Consider the following 20,337-nt stretch of genomic DNA (forward strand, 5'->3'; position numbering starts at 1 on the left):
TTGCCTGTGACTACGGTGGAACTTGGCTAAGAAAGGCACTCACATAGTCTTGCATACTGGACTTCTGTTTGACTCAATGTGGCTCCACATGAGAGTCCATTTTCTCAAGAGTTTCACTGCCAATAGAAGGCTGGAAAAACTGCCTAAAATTGGTCACTTTAAAACAGGAAAAAACTTTTTGGCTAAGTTGCAAAGGTTATATTTCAAAGAGAATAACACAGGAGGTTTGGGACAATCTATGGCTCTCAGTAGCAGTAGCTAGTTCTGGAACATCTTTAGTATTGAAAGTGAAAAATGAAATTAATTTTCTACCTATGAAAAAGAAAGAACTTAGGAGTGAATATGGTAATTTTTAAAGCATTCTCCTTGGAGCCCCCAATGTGATAACCTCTTCCTGCCCACAGCCAGAGCAGGTCTACTGTACTTTATTTTATATACTGTGTGTCCACTAAGGCGCCATGTGAAAATCTGTTGTCCTGTTGAATTTAGAACTCAGGTATCACCTCTGGTTCTAAGTACAGCACATACATAGAGATTCCCATGGACAACACACTACGCTATGATGTTGTACTGAGCCGGACGATTTGCTGTAGTAGCTGTCCTGTGTGTCATAGGATGCTTAGCAGCCACCGTTCCACTAGACACGAATAGCCTGTACCCCGGAGAGTAAAACCACCCTGGCTGGGAATCATTGGTCTACAGAAATTACTCTCCCACTTCGAACCTTTTCTTAAAAGGTTCTTACAATATTTCCAATGTAAAATGTCCATCAAACTAGTATTAAAAAATCTTTAAGTATATAAATACTAATATAAATATTACAGGACCCCAATGAAACGGGAGCACAGATAGTTTTTACTAGAAAATAGAGTTCATTATGTTCATTAGTCCCCAAATTTAAAAGTACACATACATTTTTAACACTGGAGTATATTTATAAAAGTCTGAAGTTGAGGCTGGGGATTTAGATCAGTGGTGCTGCTGCCTGCCTCACAAGCACAAGGACCCAAGTTCGATCCCCAGTACCAGAAAAAAAAAAAAGACTGAAGTTGAAAGGAATATGAAATATTTACCCCTTGTTGAAATAATCCTTGTATTACTGATTTCTCCATTTTTGAATTTTCATCCATGTTTGAAACCAAAGGAGCAATTTGTTCCTGTGCAAATTTTTTAACTGCAGGAAAAGGAATTACCAATACATTTGTGTTCCAGTGCCAGTCATTTTAATAAAGATTATAATAGTTCATTAACAGTTTTCTGACAAATTTACTTTTTAACTAGTAAGATACATACAAGTGCATTTATACTTTTAAAATAGAATTTATGACATAAGATCCTAATGAGATAACTGACATTGTGAAATGGGAAGAAAGGGCTAAATGTGTAGGGAAGTTGGGATGGGTGGGGGAAGGGTAATAAGGGAAAAGAAAAAAATGTGAGATAATGAAAAGATGGAAATAAAGTGTTTGTAAATGGGGAGGGTGAAGGGAGGGCAGGGACAAGGGGAAAATATGAGAACCAAGACCTGTCATGTAGAGGTACAAGATCCCAACAATGAATGTAACTGTACTGTATCCCTAAAATGTACCAATAAACTCAATTAAAAAATAAAATAAAATAAAATTTATGAAGTTTTCTTTTAATACAGAAAAGTATAAATCCCCATCTCCTTTTCATAATCCCTGATATTAAAAAATGATTTATGCACAAAAATATAAATGAAAAACTATAATAGTACATAAGATCCTAATGAGATAACTGACAATGTAAAATAGGAAGAAAAGGGCTAAAGGTGTAGGGAAAGTGGGAAAGGTAGGGGAAAGGTTGTGGGAATCATGAGTATTAGTTGTTAAGTATTATATTGGTTTTAAGTATTGTTAACTTTAGTAACTCCATATGTGTTAAGTTTCTCCAGTTTAGCAGGTGGTGTGTTTCCTTTGTGGAATTCCTGAAAGTTGCAGTTTCTTGTCTCTGACCTTCAGATGTGTGGTTGTCTGGGTTACTACTACCCATGGTGGGTTGTTTTTGTTGAGCCTGTTTGCTCTTTTCCTGTGTGAACTTTCAGTTACTATGGTAAACCCATCCCATAATAGTTTGTGGGGGGGGGGTTTTTTGCTTTAAAAGGCTGATGTTTGCCTGCAATAAACATCACCTTGGTCAGACTCTTGTCTTGGCGTCCTTCCTTTCTCTCTGCCCCATCTCCACCCCGCTGCTCTTTCAGGTTTGAGGCACTGCTGGACAGTGCTCTGCGTCGCCGACTCGCGACAAAAGGTAATAAGGGAAAAGAAAAAATATGAGAAAATGGAAATAAAGTGTTTGTAAGTGGGGAGGGGAGGAGGGGGCAAAGGGAGGCCACGGATAAGGGGAAAAAATGAGAACCAAGACCTGTCATGTAGGGGTACAAGATCCCAATGATGAATGCAACTGTATTGTGTCCCTAAAATGTACCAGTAAACTAAATAAATAAATACAGAAAGCACAAAATGAAAAGTGAAAACCTATTTATATCCCTGTCTTTGTTTTTTAGTTCTTCTCTCCAAAGGTAACTAATTTATTACATATTCTTTTTGAAAATTTTTCTGTCAAAACCATCTCTGTGTATACAGGCACATACATTATCTACCTAGCTAACAGTTGTCCACCTTAGTCATAAGGTACACTCACTTATACATACACTGATGATCTCTTTTTGAGACAAGCTTTTGCGGGCCTTAAACTTGCAATCCTCCTGCTTCATCCTCCCAAGTGCTGGTATGTGCTGCCATGCCCAGCTTCTTGATGATCTTTCTATACCAGCAGATACCACCTAACATGGGCCTATCAACAGCTACATTATCACAAAGATCAAGTTTTCCCTATCTTGACATCATGCCCACCTTGACATCTGGGGCAGGCAGGTCTGCTGTGGAGTCACCCCGGATAATGAAGGATGATCAGCAGCCTCCCTGGCCTTTGTATAACTCTCTGACGGCAGCATACAGCCTACCTCCAAGGCTATGAAAACAACAGTCACAAGGTAGTTTCTGACAAGAACTGGGAAACCTAGGGACAGAAGCAAGAGAGATGTGGCTGGATGTGGTAGTGCATGCCTGGAATCCTAGCACTTGGAAGGCTGAGGCAGGAGGATTGCTTCAAGTTTGAGGCCAGCTGGGCTACACAGTGAGTTAAGGCTAGCCTGAACCACACAGTGAGACACTGTTCCAAAAGAAAGAAAAAAGTGAGAGATTTAACTTTCGGCTAGCATTTTATTTTACTGTTGTTATATTTTGAATTTAGATATGTATTGCTTTTTTCAAAGAAATTTTATGTCACAAAAACTTCATTCACAAAGTCAGAAGGACATTTCTTCTAGTCTGTCATATATGTAATTCCACACTGCAGATCCAAGTCACGAGCAGAAGAGTAACAGGCAGGAGGTAAGAAACTCACTCACCTGTGCTCTTAATCATCATTTCGTCATCTGTAAATGTCTGCAGTGGAGCAGAGAGCAGTGCATTATTCCTTACTTTGAGTAGAGCTTCTGACTGCGAAGACCTTAGGACGTGAGGAGGCGTTTTCCAGGAACTCAGGCAAGTTGGGAAGTGTCTTCTTAGCTTTAGGAGCAGCCCCAATTGAAGATGGAACACACAACATGCCGAAGTAAGAGAGATATTTGAACATCAGTTTCTTTGGGCATAACTCCATAACCCATTCCTATATTTCACATCAGCAAAATAAGGGAGCTTAGTTTAGTACATTTTTAAATTCATTGTCTTTTGAACACAAAAACACAAATAAGCTTACTAGATATCTCCTTTATCTAACAATGATCTGTTCTAAAAAACCAATTCCTCAATTAACTTACCAATCAAGGAAACAGAACTTTTAAAAATGGGATTCATTCTCACAATTTATTTCTCATTTCACTTACTTCTTGGATAGGGAAACTGGGATGTACCACCCACCACCAAGGTCTACTACTGACCACACTGTCACAAGAGCACCTACGGGGAGCAGAGATAGCATGTTCCTCAGTGGCCGCAGCAGCTGTGTCTCTGTGCTTTCATGGATAGTTCTCTTTTTAAGTACCTCCTAGTAAGAAACAGTGCAGCGTACGTGTCAAAGACATAGGTTCTGGAGTCTTAAAGAATACTGGTGTGGTGCTGCACACCAGTAATTCCAGCACTCAGGAGGCTGAGGCAGGAGCATCACTACAAGTTTGAGGTCAGCCTGGGCTACACAGTGAGTTCAAGGCCAGCCTGAACTACATGGTGAGACCCTGTCTCAAAATAAAGTAAGTATCAAATTTAATAGCTATGTGATCTTGGGCATTTCCTTCCCTTCCTTTCTTCCTCCCTTCCTCCCTCCTTCATTCCTTTCCCTCTTCACTCTCTCCCTGCTTCTTTTTTTGTTTTGGAGGAGATAAAATTATTTTTAACTTCTCAGCTAAAATATCTCAGAATTTCAGTTTCCTTACCTGCAAAAAGCGAACAATCTTTTGGGGTTTAGTGAGGATCAGTAAAACCATCCATATAAAGGTTTAGCATAGCATCTACTATAGAGAAAGAGCTCAACAAATGTTAATAATATGACTGCAACATGTGATTGAAAGATATGGTGAATGTTTAAAAAAATTTTTTAAACTTATTACATAGTAAAAGACACACTGTGTTTAACTGCCTCAAATATTCCCCCTTACTTTGAACACACTTATCCCATCATTTTGCCACTTTGTGAAGCAATTCTGAAAACCCTATTTTGTATCTTTAGTTGTGCTGTTGAGGCTGCCTTCATGTCCTACACTGACTCAAAATACTTACCCTTCACCTTGACTTTGGGGAAGAGCAAGAAGTCTCAAAGTGTCAGTTCTGGGGGAAAAGACACACTGTAACATTGTTATAAAACTGTCTTTTCCTTGGCCAGCAGCATTCACTATATTTCTGATCATACCTTATAAAGACACTCACGCAAGAGAACTTTCAGAACTGTTTCAGAAAGTGTGTTTGAAGCAAGGGGGAATATTTTGAAGGTGATTAATGGTAATGTATCTTTTCCTGAAATCCATTTAAAAAATGTAAACATTGATCATATATTTTGATCACCCCATATGTGTTTTCATTTTCATTAAAAATTTTTTTATTACTGTTTTCAGAAATGGTACGCAGAGAATTAAGGAGAAAGCTTCACAAAGTCTTTTTTTTTTCTCTCTCTCTCTATTAAAAGACAGTTGGAACTAGGCCACATTCCTGTAATCCCAGCATGTGGGAGGCCAGAGGATCATGAGCTCAAGGTCAGTTTGGGTTACAAAGAGTTCAAGCCTGTCCTAGAATACACAGTGAGACTGTGTCTCAAACAAACAAACAAACAACTCCCCAAAATCAACAAAGTTGGGATAGGAAAACAGGACTCAAAAAAAACAAAGGAGAGGCATGAGCAGTAGGAGACAGGAAAATGTAAAAAGTTAAATAAATAAATAACAAGTAAAGGAGTAGTGCGAGATAGAAGGGTGCTCAGGGAAAATGGTAGCAGCTGGTATGAAGAAAGCAGCACAGAGAGAAGGAATGCAAGTAAGAAGTAAGTGTGGGAGCAGTTACATTCAACGCTGCTCATAGAGCCTTGGACGGACACGGGTCCTCAATACAAGCTGATACTGCAATGGATTAAAAAAAGAGCCGACTAATCTCCACAAAATGCCTGTCTGTCCCAAAACATGTAATACAAATCAGGATTATTCTTATTTCTAGGGCAAGATTACTTACTTGACTAAACCCACTAAAGAATTACTTTGTCTCTTATTAAATGTATTATTTTTGTACCTACATTTTCTAACAAGAAAGTTGCTCTTTAAAGAAAGAAACTTCAGAAGACAATAAGTATAACAATTATAACAATTTTTCCTGCTGACACAATAATGAGCCCTTAGCGTCTCTCCCTCTTCCCTTCCCCTCCCCTCCCCCCTTCGTCTTTTCTTCTTCTTTCTTTGTTTCTCTGTCTCTGACTCTGTCTCTGGTGATACTGGGCATTTAACCCATGGACTGCACAGTGAGCTGCATCCCAGTCCTTTTTACTTTTTTAAGACAGGGTTCCACTAAATTGTCCAGGCTGGCCTTGAACTTGCAATTCTCTTATTTTAGCCTCCTGAGTAGCTGAGATTACAGATGTGTGCCACCGAGCCTGGCAAAAGTTCCCTAGTCTCACTGCTGGTACTGACAAAAGTACGACTAGCCAATGAATGGTAATTAGGTTTACAGACAAGAGAACAGAGGCAAACTGACTTGTAAAAATTATAAAATGATACATAGTCACAGAGTGAGATTATTGAAGACGTTCAGCATAACACAGCATATGCTAAGTGAATGAAATCATTTTTAGCTTGAGCAATGAGACAGTACTCCTTTTTGGCCAAAAAAAACCACCTTTACTTGTAATATGATAGTCTTTAATAAAGGACAGTCGTCCTTTTCTTGCCTTGAACTGTATCGCCAAGGCTTCCACGTTGATTTTCTAATGTCCCTTGCCCTTCCGTGTCAACCGCAGCCATTGCAGCTTTGGTGTCCACTCCATCAAAATGATTTTCCACAGTTATAGCCATTGTACCACATCATCACATTTTTTGTATACAGCAGCAACTGCTACTTGAATGGAATAAGTTATTTATGCCTTGCCAGATACTTCTCAGAGTTTGAGTCTGATCTGTTTCCTATGCAACTGACCAGCATTTTGTTGCACTTAGTAGTGTTGAAGATCAAACCTGGAGCCTGTTATGCCCCTGTGGACAGAAAAATAAAGGCCATGAACTTGGATGGGTGCACAATTACATCTTTATGTCATTAATTTCTAACTGAACTGCAGTACTTCCAGGTGTGGTGGCGCATGCCTGTAATCAAGCACTTGGGAAGCTGAGGCAGGAGGATCACTGTGAGTTTGAGGCCAGTGTCAGCTACATAGTGAGTTCAAAGCCAGCCTGAACTGCACAGTGAGACCCTGTCTCAACACCCCCCAAATAAATAAACAAATAAATAAATAAAAATCAAATAAAAATGAAATGCAACATTTCTTTCAATAAATGTGGAACAAATTTTAATAGTATTACAAGAAATTACAGCTATTTTTATACTAGAGTTAGAGCCAATATCTTGATATTGTTTGTGCTTGTCACTATTCCAAAGCTGCAGTAGCTATTAGAGAGTTGTCTGATGTTATTTAAGAAGCACATATTACTACATCAAATTCAAAATTCTTTTTCTAATTGTTCTATTATAATTGATTTCCTTTATAATCTTTTATTTTATACATTTTAAAACCTTTTGAAAAAGGTCTATGAACTTGACTAGATTGCTGTATATGCTTCATTCGTGGCACAAAAATATAAACCCTTGACCACGGATTGTTCTGGTACATCTTTTGCTGAACCTGTCAGGTATTGCCAATGTATTAGTTATCACCCTTCACTATGCTCTGACACAAGGAAATACTGCTCTGTAAATTCTTCCTCCTGCAAACGCTCTTGCCCCTGATTACCAGGAGCTGGCTGTGCCCTGCTTTCCTCCCACTCTTTCCAGGTCTATAATATTCCTCACTCTCCTTCTGCAGCCCCTTTCCCTAGTAGACCCTAAAGGTGAGGGGAGCGTGGGGAAAGGGAGAAGAAGTTTTACTGTATAAATTGAATGCATAAGTATGGTGTAATCACCCTGGACAATTTAGTGACAGGGAGGTAGATATATGCTATGGTTAGAACATGTCCCCTCCAAAATTCAGCCGTTGAAGCTTCATGGCTAATATCGTGGTATTAACAAGTAGGGTCATTTAAAGGTGATCTGGCCATGAGTGCTCCTCCCTCACAAATAGAATGAAGGCAGTTGTAAAAGAGACTCCATGCAGCATTCAGCTCACTGCCCTTTTGTATTTTGTTGTGTGAGGACATAGTGGCCTCAGCAAAAAAGTCCTCACCAGACAACAGAACATGCTGGCACCCTGACTTTGGACTTCCTAGCCTCCAGAACTATGAGAAATAAATATCTGTTTATAAACTACCCAGTCTATAGGCTTCTATGACAGAAGTACAAAACAGACGAACATATTTATGGTAAGACCTAACAATTCTACTTTAGTTCCTATGCACAAATAGATACATGCAAAGAGAAAACATCTTAAATTCAATTATCTATCAACAATGGAATGCATAAATTGTCATACTGATTCAGGAGAAATATTTTATAGTAGTTAAACAGGGGGCTACATGTATCAATATGGAGAAATCTTGAAAATATTGAATAAAAACAGCAACATGCAAAAGGAGTTGTTCAGAATGGCAGCATTTAATGTACACGTCAAAACACTAATAGTAGTATGCGTATATTTTTATGGGTGCATACAGATATAGCAAAATTTTAAAGACATGAAGTAAAAGTATATATATCATCTCTAGTATTATGGTTACCTCTGAGGAAAGGGTGGAATATTGGGGGTTTTGTTGCCACTCTTATTTTGTTTAAAAATAAAATTGTAGGGCTGGGGATTTAGCTCAGTGGTTCCACTGCCTGCCTGGTAAGCACAAGGTCCCAAGTTTGCTCCCTGGTACCAAAAAAAAAAAAAAAGTAAAAATAAGTAAACAAATAAAAATAAACTTGTAGCAAAAATGAGTTATGTTTATATGGGTGCCAGTTATATTAGTTCCTCACTTTCCTATGTTAGAAATATTTAATAAAATTTTTTAATGTTAAAAAACTTGTAAAGTATGTATAATTTCCAGAATCATATAGACTTTGGGATTTTGAAGTGAGTTTACCTTTAAAAGGCTAAAAGTAAGTTTTGGATTATGTTACTCAGCATGACATATAGGAGTCTTTTTTTTTTTTTTTTTTTTTTTTTGTGGTACCAGGGATTGAACTCAGGTCCTTGTGCTTGCGAGGCAGGTGGCAGAACCACTGAGCTAAATCCCTGGCCCAACATATAGGATACTTAAAAAAGAGAAAAAAAAACATATGCATTTGTGTGTGTGTGTGTGTGTGTGTGTGTTATTAAGAATTGAACATAGGGTCTTTTCACTGAGTTATATCTCTACCTCTTTTTTAAAAAATTATTTTTTCAGTTTGAGACAAGCATTTACTAATTTAAATTCCCCAGGCTGGGCTCAAATTTGCAGCCCTCCAATGTCACCTTCCTAGAGTGGTTGGGATTACGGGAATATGCCACTATTCCTGGCTCATTTTGTGGATTTCTTAAGGACCTGATTGCTGAATAGAATGACACGTAATGAAAATAAAGAAACTGGTATTTTGGGAACATCCATCAACTACATTATTAGTGTCTGCAAAAGAAGTTTTGCTGAGATTTAAATCAGGGCTGTGTAGGTAACTGAGAAAGTGCAAGATGGCAGCACTGTACTGTGATTCAGGCTATGATGTGAAGGGTATCTGGGAGACAGTGGGCTCGGTGTCAACAGTGCTCCAGTGCAGGCTCATCTCCTGATACCCCAATATAAATAACTTCTGTAGCCAAGGCTGATGCTGGTGGGTGTAAATGACTTATATAACTAAGGTCGTTATTGGCACAAGGCCACCTTTAGTGCATTTGGGGATAAATGTACACTACGAAGCAGAGGTCTGCTGTGTGAATGGGAGACTAAGCTAAGCGGCCAAGGACTGCTGTGAGTGTACAGTGGATAGGGGCCACAACAGCTGCCAAACAGATGGACTACAGCGGAGCAGTCAAGTAAAGATGTCTAATCCAGTCCACAGTTCTGTGTCTTTTCTTTTTGCTGTCCAAATCTCAAGTGAACTTGCCCAGACTGAAATGGTGATAAGACAGGGTTTTCAATGCTGGTGCTCGGAAAAAGACACCCTAAAAATGGTACTTTAAAGAAGCAGCCTTGAGGTCTGACTGCCATGCTCCATTTAAACTCTCTCTCCTTGGGCTGGGGATTTAACTCAGCGGTTCGGTGGCCTGTCTTGCAAGTGCAAGGACCCGAGTTCGATCCCCGGTACCAAAAAACAAAACAAAACAAAAAAATCCTCTCTCCTGAAGGGCAGAAAGGGACTTTTTGAGAATGTTGCCATATGTGACAAAGTATGTTCTCCCAAAAGGAAATGTTTGGTCCTTCTCACACCACCCTCATAACCTCACCAGAGATTAACTGGAAAAAGACTACAGCAGTTATGGTGAACCTTTTAGAGCTTTCTTTCGATGGTACAGCCTGCCGTAGCTCAAATGCCATAGGTTCATCACCACTGGACTAGAGTGACACCATATTGACAGCCTCAGGATTTTGCCCTAGGTTATTGCCTATTCTTTAGATCCATTCATCTTTCCTAAAAATCATTTACAGTAGTTCCCCCTTTTCTGTGATTTTGCTTTCTGTGGTTTTAGTTGTCAAAAGTTTTAAATGAAAAAATCCCAGAAATAAACAATTTAAACATTTTAAATTGTGTGTCATTCTCAGTGTCATTATGAAAGCTCATGCCATCTCACTCTGTCCATAAAGGACTGTGGGTCATCCCTTTGTATAGCTGGATTTGCCAATCCATCATCACCTTGACATCTACTACTAAGTTATCAGATTAACTGTCATTCTATGGCAGAGATTGATTTGAATTCAGACAACTCTTAGTTTACATCATACAGGCCATACTGTACCGAAGGAATGATGCTGGCAATCTGGCTAGGGGCCAAGGAGAAACCATAAGTAAGAAGGTGAAAGTTCTTGACTCACTAAGAAAAAAAAAGTTATATGATGCTGAGCTTGCTAAGATCCACAGTAAGAACAAACCCTCAGGCCATGGAATTGTAAAGAAAGACATAGGTCAGTTGGTCTAGAATTTTACTCCTGGTGTTTTTCTCTTCAGTCATTTTCTGTCATCTGACACCCCCCACTTTCTCCTGGTAACACACACACACACACACACACACACACACACACAGTTCTGTGGCTGTAAAGTCCCACTTGCCTATACTGCATTCAGAGCTAAACCCAATCTCTCCTCCTACTTAGCAAGATCCTGCCAAAGTGGTCCCGTACCTACATGATAGCCTCAATAATGTCTTACTCACTGTGCTATAATGTGTATTACTGAATATTTTTTTTTACTATTACATGCATGACTTTGGAGAATGAAAGCTTAACCCATCCTACAACTTAAATTGAAAACATGCACACGTGTTCATAGCAGCTTTATTCATTAAATGTAGAAAGCAATCCAGACATCCTTCAGCAGGTGACAGGTGATCATTTGTGGAACCAGTGTCACACTGGGGGACCACCTTGGAAGCCCAACATTGGCAGAAGGATCATTTTAACCTTAAGACATCTGAGAGTCAACATATGCAGCAAAAAGGCTTTCCAGGAGCTTTCCTTGTCTAACTAGAAGCAGTCACCTCTGGGAAATGGGACTACCATAAACCTCTCCTGAACTTTTATGGCCTAATGAGGTGGAAAGAGTGCTCATAATTGTATAGGCAAACATGGAAAATTTCCCTATCAACTGGTTTCCTAAAAACCCATTTCTCCTTTTTTGAAGAGACCTATTTTTGCTTTCTATAGATGTGTGCAGATGTGTCTATTTCCTTCCTTTTCTCCTAATTAGGAATACAGTAGCCCCTCCTTTATCCTAGAGGGATTAATTTCCAGCCCCCTGACCCCAAGAATAGTACCTCAAGAATGAATATATTCTGTCCTTCCATGTTTTATACCTTGTTCTTCCTTCAAATCACCATTCTTGTGCTTGGGGCCATTAGTAAATAGTGAAATAAAGCTGATTTGAACAAAGCACTGCAATATGATGGTCAGATTTAATAGGCTGTTAACAGAGAGTATATGCATGCATACATCCTTGACAAAAAGAGGACTCACATTATGGGCACAATGAGTCATGAAGGCATGAGAGTCATCACACCACTCAGAATAACATGCAATGTAAAACGTACAAGTTGTTTATTTCTGGAATTCTCCATTTAATATTTTTGGACCACAGCTTACTGCAGATAGCTAAAATCCTAGGAAGTTTAACTATGGAGAAGGGGTACTATTTTTTAAAATTAATTTTATTGGTACACTTTTGATATACAAAATGATCACATTCATCACAGGGAGTTTGTACCTGTACACGATATATCTTGATTCTTCCTTTCCCCCCATTCCTCTCCCTCCCTTCAATTCTTCTTCCCTTTTTTATTTACAAAAGCTTTGTTTCCATTTTTCCCATTTTTTCTTTTTCCTTTCTGTCCCTTTCCCTTCCTCCCTCCCTTTTTCCTCTTCTTATTTGAACATTTTCTTCCTACTACCCAATAGCTATCATCCTTTTTGGAAATAGGTGTATTATTGTGTAACCCTTCAACTTTAATCACTTAAGTTGCTAGGTACTAATATGTATATGACCTTACACTCCCATTAGTGTGTTTGTTTTATATTCTCTCTCTCTCTCTCTCATTTAATTCCCAGGCTCTGGCTACAGGTGAGGCACTGAGTGCACAAGAAGTTTTTTTTCCCTTTCCCATAATGGAATATAATTCAATTTAAAAATCAGAATTTCCCTTGTTTCCTTTCTACATCTTTCATTGTACTTCAGTGGACCTTTTAAAAGGTGGAAGCCAGAAGAAAGTCTTTAGGTCATTGGGGATATGGTCCTAAAGGCGACAGTGGGATCCAGCTCCTTCTTCTTTTTCTTCTTTGTTCCTTGGCCATGAGGTGAGCATTTATGCTCTGCCGTAAGCTCCCTACACTGCCATACAGCACCCTTATCAGAAGCTTACAAGCAATGGGTCTAACCATGGAACAGACTTGACCCTTTAAAACTATAAGCCAAGATAAACCAACCATCTCTCTTCAACTTGATTATCTCAGGTATTTGTTGACCAACAGAGGAAAGTCCTTCAGGCTGATTTTTATATAATAAACACAAGGTCAAATACCAATATGCTCAATTATGCTCAGCATCTGCTGTTGCCTTAGGTTGATTAACCAAATCAAAAAGATAACAGTGATTTTCATGACTTTTTTTGCTGCATGAAATATAAGGATTTCTATAGCATATAAATAGTTCTGTAGGTTTCTGGGACAACATTAAATATACAACTTGGATATGGCACAGAGACAGCCATAACTGACCACAGAGATGGTCAGTCAACTGTTGAAATTCCACTGGCCACATCCTCCCTATACCTTTAGGCAGAGGTAGACCGCTGACAAGGCAGCATGTTTCCTTTGTAGTGAAGCAAGAATATAAGGGAAGAAGAGGAACAGCAGCATCAAGTAGGATTTACTGTTGTTGCATCAGTACTTGTATTGTTTTTTAGTATGGTATTCTCTACTGCCAGGCTAGGTTTTGTGAATCACAGTGCTCATGTTCAAGTTATACTTATTTACTTAACAATGGCCCAATGTACAAGAATACTGAGGCTGGCAATTTGGATACACTGAAGACAAGCTCTAAAGTGCTTTCTGTAAGTAAAAAGGAAAAAGTTTATAAAAGGTATATATGTATAAGAAAAAAACAGCACATATAGAGTTTAACACTATCTCCAATTTCAAGCATCCACGGGTCGGGGTGTCTTAGGACACAGTTCTAGGGAGACCACTGTATAATAAACTATGCAGTATTCTTTTCTGTGCTTCCAATTGTTGAAAGGAGTTTCAATCTTCTATGTAGTACTTTTATCGAATTCTGACCATATCCAGAACATGTACTTTGAGATCTGACTGTACACCTCATTCTAGATTTTATATTGATCATTTTCCTGTTTTCAAATCTCCAGATCCAACTATAAATCTTCTACCCCAGAGTCTTTGCTTCCTTTCTCCATAAACAGTGGTGTCTGTTTTTTGTCTTTTCCCAAACTACCAAAAATGTAACATCTACTCCACAAGTCTCTGGCTCCTCATTCTGGTCTACAGGAGTTTCTAACAATGCATTCACCTTCTAGAAGAATAACAGTGAATGCCTTGCAAGAGGTCTAAACAAACCAAACAGGGCACAGTGTCTGGGAATCAACATAAAGATGTTTGTTTTCTGTATGATATTTCCCAAACCAACAAATTCTCATCCCCAGATTACCAGTGTACAGAAATGATGTTCACTTTTCTCTATTTCCCAAGAAATCTTAAAATACACAATTATTACAGAACTTAATTTTTTTTTTGTACCGGGGATTGAACTCAGGACTTTGCATTTGCAAGGCAGGCAGCAGAACCTCTGAGCTAAATCCCTGGCTCTGAACTTAATTTTTTAATTGTGTGAATATTTGGGCCGAATACCTTACCAGGTACTGGGAATGTCTTTGATCCACATTTCTTTTCAGGAAAGACAGGTTATACAGCAGAAACAATACAATAGAGTCAAGAGACAAGCATTCCAGACCAGAGTTGCCCAATGAATCCTGGGCCAGGAAGAAACTGAATTGAGTGAAAGGAGAAGTTGGAAGCAGCACAACCGGCTTCCACTTGTCTTGCAGCAGCTTTAAGAGCCAGCTCCTGTGTGCCTTGCACGTCTCAAGACACAGGGTCTTCACCCTTACTGTCATATTTTTTTTACTTCATGAGGCACAACTTCTCCTTGTACGTTTGTACTTTAATATCTTTTTTCTTCTCTGGCTGCATGATTCTGAGTACGTTGTATCCATCATAAATCCTCCTCTAATAGGCTACTAAGTCTTTAGCAAAGAAGCTAAAATTTCTTTTAAAATTCACCGAGAATAATCTGTGCTCTACTCCAAAGGCTCAGACTTGTCCTTTTTTCACTTTCCCATGGATGCCCCCTATCTATCTTGGCTTTGATTAGCAACTATATTTGCAGCTATGATTTCCAGATCCATTTACTAACCAGCTTCCAGAATACTTTTTAGTCTTTTATATTGTGTTTTAGTCTCAATTTCATTGATTTCCACTCTACTCTTTACAATTTCTTTCCCTGTATGTTTTAGACTTGTATTCTTCTTGTTTTTCCAGGACCATGAGATGCATGATTGGTTATTTATTTAGTAATACTGTATTTTTTCTAATGTAAGCACTCACAGATACAAACCTCCGTCTTTGAACTGTTTTATTTGTATCCCACAGATTCTGGTATGTCGTACTGTCATTGATGTTTGATTTGAGGAATTAAAATATTTTTTCCCTCACTTCTTCTGTGATTCACTGATTATTCAATAATGTATTATTTAATTTCCATGTGTTTGTATAGTTCCAGTGGTTTCTAGTTTCATTCTGGTGTGATCTGATAGGATGCAAAAGACTATTCCAATTTTTAAAAATTTTATTTAAACATGCCTTATAGCCTAATATGGTCTATTTTAGAGACTATTCCACGAGCTGCAGAGAATACTGTATATTCTGCAGTTGTCGGAAGAAACACTGTAGCTGTTAAGTCCATGTGTTCAATGTTAAAATTTAACTGTGCCCCTTCTACCCCCAGGTCAAAGCAATAATCTTGCTTGCCAAGTTTTAATCTGACTCAGGATTCCAGGCGTCTCTAAAGGCTGCAGGAAACAGCCTCTGTAGACACTGATGTGGACTGTCTTCCTCACTCCCAGTGATCATGTGTCTGAGTTGCTCAGCTTCACAAAAAGTGTGTTCCCAGTCCCTGAATTCAGTGGTATGTAGGCCTGGCAGAAGAGAGTCCTTTGCATGGAATTCAGCAGTGTGGGGTTGGGGGGGGCAGTAGGAAGGAGCTCACATAAGTGAAGATATCAGCAGTTTGACATATTTTTTAATCAAGCAGAGCATTTCCCTACCTATACATCTTGTCACATACATGTTGGCCTGGAGGCTCTACTCCTATGCTGATTTTCCCAAAAACCTAAGCCATTCTTTCTTTGGATGGTCAATTCAAACCCCATCTCCTATAAACATATCTGCCCACACTATTTACTTAGCGTTAGCAATTTGCTATCTTCTACTATCCAAATCATTTTAAAAACATATAGCCTATTTTAATTACATTAAAAATGTAATTTCCTTGCTATGAAGGACCCTGTAAACTTACAATCCCAAGACTTCTCTAAGTACTCTGCATAAAGCAAACACACACTGTCCTTTCCTCTGGAAACGATTACTAATGGATTTTGCTGGTATTTACTGAATACTGCATGTTAGGAACTGTCCTAAGCCCTGAACATTTAACTTAATACTGCTGTTTCCCCACTTTGCGAAAAAAGAAATGGAAGAGTAGAGAAATTACTTGTCTAAATCATCGGGGAAAGAGGTGGTAGAAAGAATTTAAACTCAAGGAGGCTGATTCTACATTCTGTAATATGATTTCTCTCTTATCACATGTGAATAATTTATTTCCCTCTGATTAATCCAGTTTGTTTTTCTATAACAGAATGACACAGGCAGGGCAATTTATAAAGAATAGCAATCTGGGCTGGGGATTTAGCTCAGTGGTTCCACCGCCTGCCTCACAAGCACAAGGACCCGAGTTCGATCCTAAGTACCCCCCCAAAAAAAAGAATAGCAACCTATTTCCTCACAGTTCTGGAGGCTGCCAAGAACAAGCTCAAGACAATATGATGTGCTGAGAGCCTTTTTTGTTGCATAATCTCATGGCAAAAGGTAAAAGGGCAGGAGTTGACTTTGTACTTTGATTAGGAAGCCACTCTTACAAAAATAGCATTAATCCACCCAGCAAGACAGTACCCCTGCGATCCCACTTTCTAATATCTCTGCATTACAATGGGATTAATACCTACTTTGGCAACTGCTATCTGGCAGGCGATCCTTTTGAGGATTAAGTGACACTATCTTAAAGACATTTTACAAGCATAACTTCTTAAAAACATCAAGATGACTAAAAATTATTTAGAAGCACAGGTTGATTAAAAGGTCCAATTCTCTACTAACTGTGTTGTTCAAACAAAATGGACAATTTTAATCCATCTGCAGTAACAAGTGACTTTCAAGGAAGGCAGAAGAGGGCTGAATGCTACTGCTGCTATGTGACCTAGAAATACTGGACATTATTTCTGAGTTCCACAAAACTGAAGCCACTAAGACCTACTTTATAGGACTCACAGAAAGAATGTGTCCCCAGTCTACAGTAAGTTTTCAATAAATTCTGTCTCTCCTTTTGCTTCTAATAGGGATCAAAACTAGCCTTAATGTGCATTGATCTGCTTCCCATGTTATGCGTCACCACAGAAAACCAACTATACTTTATCTCTGATTAAGCATCTCTAAAGCTCTAAATCTTCAATTGTTCTCTACACCCTAAAATAAGACTCCCAAATTCCTCCTAAAGCTTCATTCCTCTTTTCCTCAATGTCCTCTCTCTTCTGCCTCCTACATCCTCAAATCACCTTCAAAGAGCCTGTCTGTCCCACAGTGGTCTTACTCATTGTCCTCTTCTCTGAACTCAGGGCTATTGCAGACCACTTAGGATCTGTTCTATGTCAAAATGGTATGTGATCAGTTATACTTCTAAACTCATCAATCAAAGAAAAACTCTTTGAAGGTAGGGTTTTTAGCTCTTATTATTTTTACCAAAGTAAACAATGCATAATGCATAGCAGTAAGAGCTAATATTTACTGAAAGCTATGTGCTGAGTGCTATTCTAAGTACCTTACATGAACATATGAACTCAATTACTCTTCACAACAATCCCATGGAATAGCTACTATTATTCTTCTCATTTTTCAGATTAGAAAACTGAGATCCAAAAAGATTAAATTCAAGGTTATGCCACTAGGAAATAACAGTACTTGGATTCAGTCCCAAGCAGCCTGGCTGCAGAATTCACATTCTTTTTTGGGGGGTGGGGAGGAGTTGAGACAGGGTCTCACTATGTTGTCCTGGCTGCCCTTGAACTCACTATATAGCCCAGGCTGACCTTGAACTCTCCATCATCCTCTTGCCTCGGTCTCTAAGTATGGGGATTATAGGGAAGTGCTAGTATTATAGGCTTGTACCACCATGCTCAGCCTTACATCTTAATTACACTGCTATAGTCAACATTCAATCAGTTACATATGCTAATTTATGTAAAGGAGCTCTAAAACTATGAAGGAGTGAATAAAACAAAAAAATCCAAACAAAAAAAATTCTCTGATATCTTTGAAGTAGGCATGGCCATAGTTTGTGAAGGTTAGGATTATAATTAGATTGGAGTTTTAATTCCAGTTCTATGACTTTTTCTAGCTTTTCGCAAAGAATTTAATCTTTGTTCAGCAATCTTTGCATCTGCAAGATTAAACTCGCATGTCTTAGGTTGTTCCTGAGAATTAAGAGATTTCAGAAGCAAAATAAATAAAACCACTAAGAACACACAACCACGAAGAGTAGAAGAGTCCATTCTATAAAAGTTGGTTCTAAAACAGTCAAAGTGTGAAGTCCAGAAAATCTTCTTTGTTACATTATTAACCAACAATTACAAAAGTTTTAAGCAGTAATTATGAGAACATATTTCTGTTTCTTTATAACACACTGACAGGATTTTTACTAATTTTCTTACCCCAAGCTTGTAAAACAAATAGCATTAATTATCTCTAATGTGAGATAAAGAGCTTTGCTTGAGGGTGCGGAGACTAAAGCAGGAGGCCAAGAACCTTTAACTCTCGAAAATAAATGCAAAGGGAAGGTTCACATAGGGAAAATTCCCTATGAAGTACTTACACTCATGAAAGCAAGGGTACCAAATGTTGAGGGTCCTGGAAGCTTTCAATAAAGGGATAGGGATGTTTAATACGCCAATAATGATCCTGCTTCAAGGCTAAAGACCCAAAAGTTTGTGCAAATTTAGGGAGCAGAATTAAGTACATACAACAGGAAGCGCTGAGAAAGAGGAGCCAGAATGGGCTCCCCTGGACTGTAGTACAGATCCTCCCACAGAAGATACTCAGCCCTGGAGGTAGAATAGAAGAAATAAAGACAGGTAAAAAAGACTGCAAAACTATTGTTTTAAAAAACTGGTCCTAACTGGGGATTGTGGTGCATGCCTGTAATCCCAGTGGTTTGGGAAACTAAGACAGCAGGATCTCAAAACTCCAGCCCAGCCTGGGCAACTTAGACAGAAACTGTCTCAAAAGAAAAAAGAAAAAAAGAGCTAGGAATGTAGCTCAGTACAAAAAAACTCCAGTAAATAAATAAATAAATAAATAAATAACAAAACAAAATAACAACAAAATACCTCACAACAACAAAAACCCACTGTAGTTTTGAGGAAACCGTAGCTTTGAGGAAACTGCAGTCTCAAGATAGAATGAGTTGCCAGTGGTTACCTGTGCCTTTTACTCCCTAGGACTGCTTTCATTTTGGGTTTCTCCTAAATTCCTAGGAATCCCAAGGATCGTTTAAGTCTATAAATTTGGACTGTGTTTTTCTTCTGATACTATAAATCTATAAATTCCAAAAGTTACATCAAATAATTTCATTCTCAAAGAAACAGTACTATTACTTAGGTACCTTATCTCTAAACTTTAAATATATATAAATAATACATATTTAACCTTGTTGATAGTTTTGCTTGAACCCACTAAATGCGCAAATTTAACTTAAAACAGGCAATAGGTAAATGAGAAATAACTCAAAGAATAAACATCCTAGACCATCCATCCTAAGGATAACCCATGACCATATAAATTTCCCCAAACCCAGACCACAGAGCCACTCGCCCCTGAAGAGCCTGCACTCGCTGCGTACAGTGATGTTGTGGAATCTACATGTGCCTGTTATTAGTTTAGCAATCTTTTGGGATTTTCTCGTGTGTGAGGGGACGTGTAATCATTGGGGAAAGGTCGGTTAAAGCATCGGAGAGGTGACATCTTTGCAAAATGCTTCAGGGATCTGAGACTCGAGGGCTTTCAGGACCCAGTAACTTGCAGAGGACATCTGGCCGATAAGGCTTAGGGGGTGCTTGATCAGCCCCCTATCACCTTCCCACCATCTGTCGTTCCCCAGCCTTCCCTAATCAAATGCAGAAGCCAACTCAGCCGCAGCCTAGAAAGGCGGCCCTCGGGTGAAGGGGCCGAGGAGACCGGCCTGGCAGACGCAGGGAGGCGCGGAGCCCAGGACGTCCAGCGGGGCTCAGCTGTAGTGCCTGGCCCGTTAGGAAAAGGCTTCACCGGCGACGACGCTGCGGGTCAAGGTTGTTCCGAACCCCCAAAGGGCTCGCCAAGAACTCACCATTCCGCTGCCGCGCAGCAACCTAACGGGGAGTCGTTCCATACCAGCCGCGGGTCAGGTATCTTTGCCAGGCTGGCTGCTCCCGAGCGCTCTCCAGAGCTGGAGGTAGGCGGAGCCGGGTCCCGCCCATTGGCACCCGCCCCTCACACCCTCCTCGTGCCTACGGAACAGCCAGAGAGACAAGTAACCTTCACCGCCGCTAGCGCCCGATGTCTTGCTCACGCGAGATTTGAGCAGGGCAGAGGGGCGG

At 39.3% G+C, this 20,337-nt stretch overlaps 1 protein-coding gene across 1 annotated transcript in view; it reads right to left on the reverse strand.

Annotated features, from left to right (window-relative positions):
* Positions 1-20,217, reverse strand: part of Acadsb (acyl-CoA dehydrogenase short/branched chain) — a 35,682-nt gene extending 15,465 nt beyond the window's left edge. Inside the window, exons 1-3 of the mRNA XM_010635255.3 lie at positions 20,088-20,217; positions 3,434-3,593; positions 1,074-1,174 (exon numbers count right to left, since the gene is read on the reverse strand). Coding sequence (XP_010633557.1) covers positions 1,074-1,174; positions 3,434-3,593; positions 20,088-20,129 — 303 coding nt within the window. The 5' untranslated portion in view covers positions 20,130-20,217. The remainder of the gene's footprint in view (positions 1-1,073; positions 1,175-3,433; positions 3,594-20,087) is intronic.
* Positions 20,218-20,337: the final 120 nt, after the last annotated feature.

Source organism: Fukomys damarensis, unplaced genomic scaffold (assembly GCF_012274545.1).
Source record: "Fukomys damarensis isolate Sample0158 unplaced genomic scaffold, DMR_v1.0_HiC HiC_scaffold_8, whole genome shotgun sequence".
In the NCBI taxonomy this organism is placed as follows: Eukaryota; Metazoa; Chordata; class Mammalia; order Rodentia; family Bathyergidae; genus Fukomys; species Fukomys damarensis.